The 6,074-nt window shown below is 36.2% G+C and overlaps 1 protein-coding gene across 1 annotated transcript; it reads left to right on the top strand.

Moving 5' to 3' along the window:
* Positions 1-967: 967 nt before the first annotated feature.
* Positions 968-5,210, top strand: LOC106943905 (low affinity immunoglobulin gamma Fc region receptor II-like). Its single transcript, XM_015027202.1, has 10 exons — positions 968-1,228; positions 1,548-1,847; positions 2,087-2,356; positions 2,585-2,827; positions 3,138-3,221; positions 3,359-3,374; positions 3,511-3,602; positions 3,986-4,028; positions 4,113-4,169; positions 4,587-5,210. Coding segments are annotated over exons 1-9 (1,155 nt in total). The 5' UTR covers positions 968-1,122; the 3' UTR covers positions 4,114-4,169; positions 4,587-5,210.
* The last annotated feature ends 864 nt before the right edge of the window (positions 5,211-6,074 follow it).

The following is a 6,074-nucleotide window of genomic DNA, read 5'->3' as shown; positions in this document are numbered from 1 at the left end:
AAAGAAGGTCAAAGAGACGACAATAAAACACTTTTAAGTGTGTGAGAACAGATCTGAGAAACCACAGTGATAACATATGTATAACAGCGTCAATGAAAAGTACACAGTACTGATTTAAACAAGATGTATTCAGTGGTAAATGCAGCCCAAGTTAGTTTATCTGTCCACACCTGATTTAAAAATATAATTCATCATGCATTCTTAAACAACATCTGTTACAGAAGTCTAAACAAAGTTAAGACGCATGCAGTGGATGTTTGGTTCAGAATTTGTGACCTTGTGCACGCTACCTAGAACAATACTACTGCCAGGCAGAGGGTGGCGCCAAACACAAAGATTACATGATTTGAACATCGTTTTTATTAAGAAATACATGGACAGGATCCTGCAGATTTTTGAATGTGAGAAATGTATCAGGAAATAGAAACTGTACTGAACTCATTTAGTCACAAAAGGTCAGTTTTATGTTCAATAGAACCAGAAATAACTCAGAACTACAGGGTAGGAAAAAAGGGGGAATATTTGAGGTTAATGAAAGTTACGTAACTGAAATAAATGAACTGAACTAAAATATCTTTTACCTTCCTAACTCACATAAGCAGGAACAATCACACAAATGGTAGAGCTGGATAAGTAGGGTTAGGATTAAGGGCTAGGCTGGATACGTTTTTTAATAATGAGATGGGATGATAAAATATAAGTGATATGAGTTCTGATGTAGTGCTGCCTTTTTACCAATTTACATCCAGCTGTTTCTGTTCCATGTTCATGACTAACTACCATTTACATGGATTTAAATACAGCAACCTATAACAGGATGTAAAGTTAGTAAACTGTTGCTTTCCTGTGGATTAGGGCAAGTAATGACAGCTTTAACAATACTACAAATAGGGACAGCCTACTAATTAGATGATTCAGTAAATAATTGCTTTATTTATTTTTGCAAATCTTTGTTTTTCAGATTCAGCAGCCTCTCTGACAGTGAGTCCTGAAGGAGAGAAACATTTCACTGATCATAACGTCTCATTAAAATGTGATGGAAACTCTACTGATGGGAGAATAAGATATTATAGAGAAATAAACACTCAGTCATATCTGTATGACTGCTCCACCTGGTGGACAATGAATGAATCCTCATGTATTTTCGACAGTCAGTCGACCTATAAAGCAGTGTTCTGGTGTGAGTCTGGGTCAGAGTTCAGCAATGCAGTCAACATCACGATATACAGTAGGTTATTATATATGAACATGTTTTGCTTTGTATTTGAATGATTCTAACAGTGACTGTAGTTCACAGAAACACATGTGAACACATGAAAAGTAGACTAGATGTTTTAAGTTTTTTTTATTTTTTATCGGACCAGATATGTTTAAAGTATCTCAACAGTTTTTGTCTTGGTTGAAAAATGCTGTTGGCCAAAAGCAAATATTGTGAGGAAGGTCATTACTGATAATATTTTCAACTTTTATTTCTATGAGATTGTGATCATACGTTACAGAAGCTGGAACATTTTTTTAATTATGAAAAACACTTCTCTGTCCTACAGAGTCAAAACCAGTCCTCACTGTGTCTCCATCATGGCTGAAACCTGAAGCCTCAGTGGCTCTGAGATGTAACTATGACAACCAGTCTGAAAGTTGGAGGATCTACTGGTATAAAGCTGTTCCTGATAAGTCTGAGAATGGCTACAGATATGAGCTACTGCCTGGTAGCATCAGTGAAACTGCAAATAACTCCTTTATGATTCACGGTCAGACACAAACAGCAGGATTTACATGTAGAGCTGGAAGAGGAAACCCAGAGTATTTTACTGATTACAGTGAACCAAAGTTTGTCTGGTCTGCAGGTCAGTGCTTTGTATTTTTAACTTTGACACACTGGTAATACCTAAAATAATCCCATGTGCAATGTGACAAATGTTCAGTTTAGTTTAAACTTGTTCCAAAAGAAGAACAAACTTAATGAAGCAAAAACTGTCTGAAGGACGCGAACAAATAAATAATTCCAAATAAAAACAACAAAAACTAATTCATCGACACTGCTTTTTTTCTCCAAATATGTATTTTTTTATTATGTTTTATTTAGTCTCCCATCCAGCAGCGTCTCTCTCAGTGAGTCCTGACAGAGAGCAACACTTCACCTCTGAGTCTGTGACTCTGAACTGTGGAGGAAACTCTACTGAGTGGAGAGTGATGACTCCTAGCAGAATTTATGCCTGGTCTTCACTATACAGCTACTCCGAGAAAGTAAATGGATTCACAACAGAAATGATAGCTTACCGGCACTCTACTGCAGTGTACTGGTGTGAGTCTGAATCAGAGGGGTGCAGCAATGCAGTTAACATCACAATACATGGTTTGTTTTCTTTATTTCTTGTTTTGATTTAATATAAATTGTAATATTTCCTCACTTGTTCATAGTCCTAACTTAGAAATGTTGTAATTGAGTAAAAGAAGAAATTTGCATCTTGAAATTTTAGATAATTAAAAAATAGATGACACTGTACATTATAAATTATCAAATATTCTCAATAGTTTTTAATACAATGATCTCCGTCTTACATAAAGGTCTGCTATTTTCCAGATGGTGATTTAATCCTGGTGAGTCCTGTACATCCCGTTAATGAGGGAGATCCTGTCACTCTTGGCTGCGAACTGAGGACAGGGAACTTCACGTCCACTGTGGGATTCTACAAAAATGATAAACTTATCCAGAACACAGTCAGAGGAGAGCTGAGTATCCCTGCAGCGTCGGCTTCAGACGAAGGTTTCTACAGGTGTGAACATTCAGGAAAGGCGTCTCCACAGAGCTGGGTGGCAGTGAAAGGTGGGTTTTATGAATGTACTTTAAATGTTTTTCATCGCCTTCCACTTTGACATTGAATAAAAATGTGTAACTCTAATTTGTGCCTCCGTTTTGTTTCTTAGCTGTTTCTGCTTTGCCTGTAGCTTTAACTTTAATTTTACTGCAAAGACTTTTACAGGAGAACCAAAAACAGGCAGCAATAAGACAAAGCTGCTTGTCTGATTATAATATGAAAGAAGCTCACGCTTTTATATGCATGTGAACTCTTTTTTTCTTTTTGCCATCTAAAAATCATGTTCTCTTTGAAACATATTCTTTATTTTCTTGACAGCATCAAGTTCTTCTCTTCCGGAGTCGCTGATTATTGGACTAGTTGTTGGTTTCCTGCTGACTGTCCTCCTCGTCATTGTGTTGGGTCGGTACATTACAAATGTTTTCTGCCTGTTCTTGAATGTCAACACAGTCATTATCTTACTTGTTCTGTATGAAGTTATGTATTTTTTTGTCCACAATCTCTTTATGTGGTATATTAACTTTCAGTCTCTTCTGCAGCAATTTTACGCAACAGGTAAGCAAACCTTTCTTTCGTTTTTGCATTTTACTACAGAGTAATGCTGGAAAGATCTTTAAGTTTGAAAAATGTATAAGCAAAATGACTGTTTTCCTAAATTAAATGTGTAAATATATATATTTATATATTTCAGGCTTTCTAAGTGTCACAGAACCGAGACCTCAGGCACAGCTCCTCATCAACAGGATGAAACGCCAAACCAGATATACTCGTCTCTCCTTCAAGGGCAGTCCTCACTAAAGTTTCAATAATTATTAACAATCCACTGCTGCTTTCGCTGTAATAATAATGTCTTTATATATTCATGTGCGTCCATTCATTTCTTCAGTACAACCCTAAACTCAGCTCACAGTTTAGTCCTAAACCGAACCCCTAACCCAAAACCAGCATCTGATATGTGGCCCGTGCTTTCAGCCCCATAATCAGCAGAGGGTCCTCACAATGTAGTATTTATTGGATAAATGGGTCTTATGCTAAATAAATGCTAAAACACACTAATGAATATATATGCATAACACATGTATCCAACATAATAATCATGCTGGAGCCATTTAGAGGCTAAATTAGAGACATTGTGGTTTGTCACTGTCTTCATTTCCACCCTGTAGGTGATTCTGCCGTTTATGAGACAATCAGAAAATCCGGTCAATGGTAGGAGTATAAACTGATTCATAAAGGATGACTGTGTATTTAAAATAAATGACTTTTAGTAAAATAAAAATGTAATCCTTTCAGATCAAAGAGTGAATGAGGACAAGAAAGTCAAACCTCGCATCCTGCTCAAAATGAAAGGTAAGTTCACTGAATGTGGGACGTTAGAACCAGAGCTGACTACTACAGGTTCTGTAATAATAATAATAATAATAATAATAATAATAATAATAATAATAATAATAATAATAATAATAATAATAATATCATTAGGATGTGGAAAATAAATCTGACTACACTGATGTGAATTTAGACTTAGCGAGTGAAGTTTTCCTGTTTATTCTTATTAAATATTCTGGTGGAGTTTAAAGGATCCTGTTGTATTATTTTAGCCTTCAGGTCACTTTGGCCCTTGGTCATTCTGTACACTTGTCTTCTCTCCATATCTCGGTTGCATACTTGTAAACAAACCATCAGGATTATGACAGCATAGTATTAAAGTTTTATTCTTAAACCTTCCACACTTCATATCATTTATTGTTCCTTTTTTTGTTTCAGATCCATAAAGTTTGCCATCTGAAGTAAGAAATGGAACAGAGGAGAGTTTTCCTAACTAAGATGTTAATTAAAATCATTGTGATTTTGTTGTACTGTTGCAGCACTCTGATGAACCAGCCGAACAAATGCATGCGTTTTCAGTTAACTATTACATATTCATGAATGTTATGCTTATCTTGATGGTGCTGGATTATTATAATCTCAAAATGTCACTATAAAAAATGGAGCAGGTGAATGAATTTTAAGTATGAGCTTCCATGCTAGGTATTTTTTTATTTCTTTTTATTGTATTTTCCTTTTATATTTCAATAGCGTTTTATGAAAATACCCTATATGTGATTTCCACTGTTTTGTTTGGCCGTTTTTAGTATCTCCTCCAGCTGGACGTTTGTGGTGTAAAAACATGTATTGTCTTCATAATAAAGTTAAAAGGTTTTTTTTTTTTGCTTTTCATAAAGCACTGTGGGTTGTATCTGTTTTCAAAACGTTCACATCCGACAAGACATTAAAAGTACGGTACGCACATTAACACAAATCAGTGAAATCAGGTGATCTGTATTTTTGCACAAGAATATATTAAATAGCAAGAATGACAAAGCACCAAAGAAGAACATATCTTAGGTACATGACCAACACCTGTTTCAATCTAAAACAGTTTGTATCTTTAGTATTATTCCTTTTATTCATTTTTTTGTTTTTTAAGAATAAATTAAATTGATCTGTTGCATTATTTTCCATTCAATGAAGCCATGGACTCTCTCTGTCTGCCTTCATGGCTCCAGTCATCCATCAGCTCATCTGAGACACAATTACTGACTCCCTCGTCACTGACATCAGAAATCCAGAGGGCGGTTTTAGTGCAGCACCAACCAGATGAAATGATTTTAAGCCTCAGCTCTCTCCTGGATCCAGCTCTGTTCATCCTGGTTGGTGATGGTCAGCAGGTTATTGTGGAGGTTATTAAAATGAGGCATTCTCCCAGTTAATCTGCTCCTTGATCAGCATCGCTATCTGTTGAAGAGAGAATAAATACGTGCTGCTTTGCTGGAGTCATGACCTCATCTTCGATTTTAGTCACTTAATACGCATCAGCTAATCAGCCGTGGCAGCAAGAGTCCCACAAACGCTTTAGACTGAACAAGTTGCAAGATAATAACCAGACCCATCAGTTTCTGTGACTTCTCAGTAATGTCACAGTTTCAAACCCTCAATCTTTTCTCACAATGCTGCATTTAAAAGGGATGTTGCTTCTGTGGTCTTTAGAAAAAAACATCAAGACAATACCAGACAAAAATATAGCTTAGACCAGGGGTCCTCAAACTTTTTCCTGCGAGGGCCACATAACTGTTCCCTTTTCTGGTCAGGGGCCAGTCTTAGTTTTTCGAGAAAGAAACCTTAGAAAACTTTTGTTGACGATGGGGGGGGGGGGGGAGGTGTAAAGTCTTGTGGTTTTACCTATACTCTGAGTGAAAAAACAGAAGCAAAAAA

Source organism: Poecilia latipinna, unplaced genomic scaffold (genome assembly GCF_001443285.1).
Source record: "Poecilia latipinna isolate Pla-1442-1.1 unplaced genomic scaffold, P_latipinna-1.0 Scaffold6383, whole genome shotgun sequence".
Classification (NCBI taxonomy): Eukaryota; Metazoa; Chordata; class Actinopteri; order Cyprinodontiformes; family Poeciliidae; genus Poecilia; species Poecilia latipinna.
The sequence above is the reverse complement of the archived record's forward strand: the minus strand, read 5'-3'. Positions and strand labels throughout refer to the sequence as shown.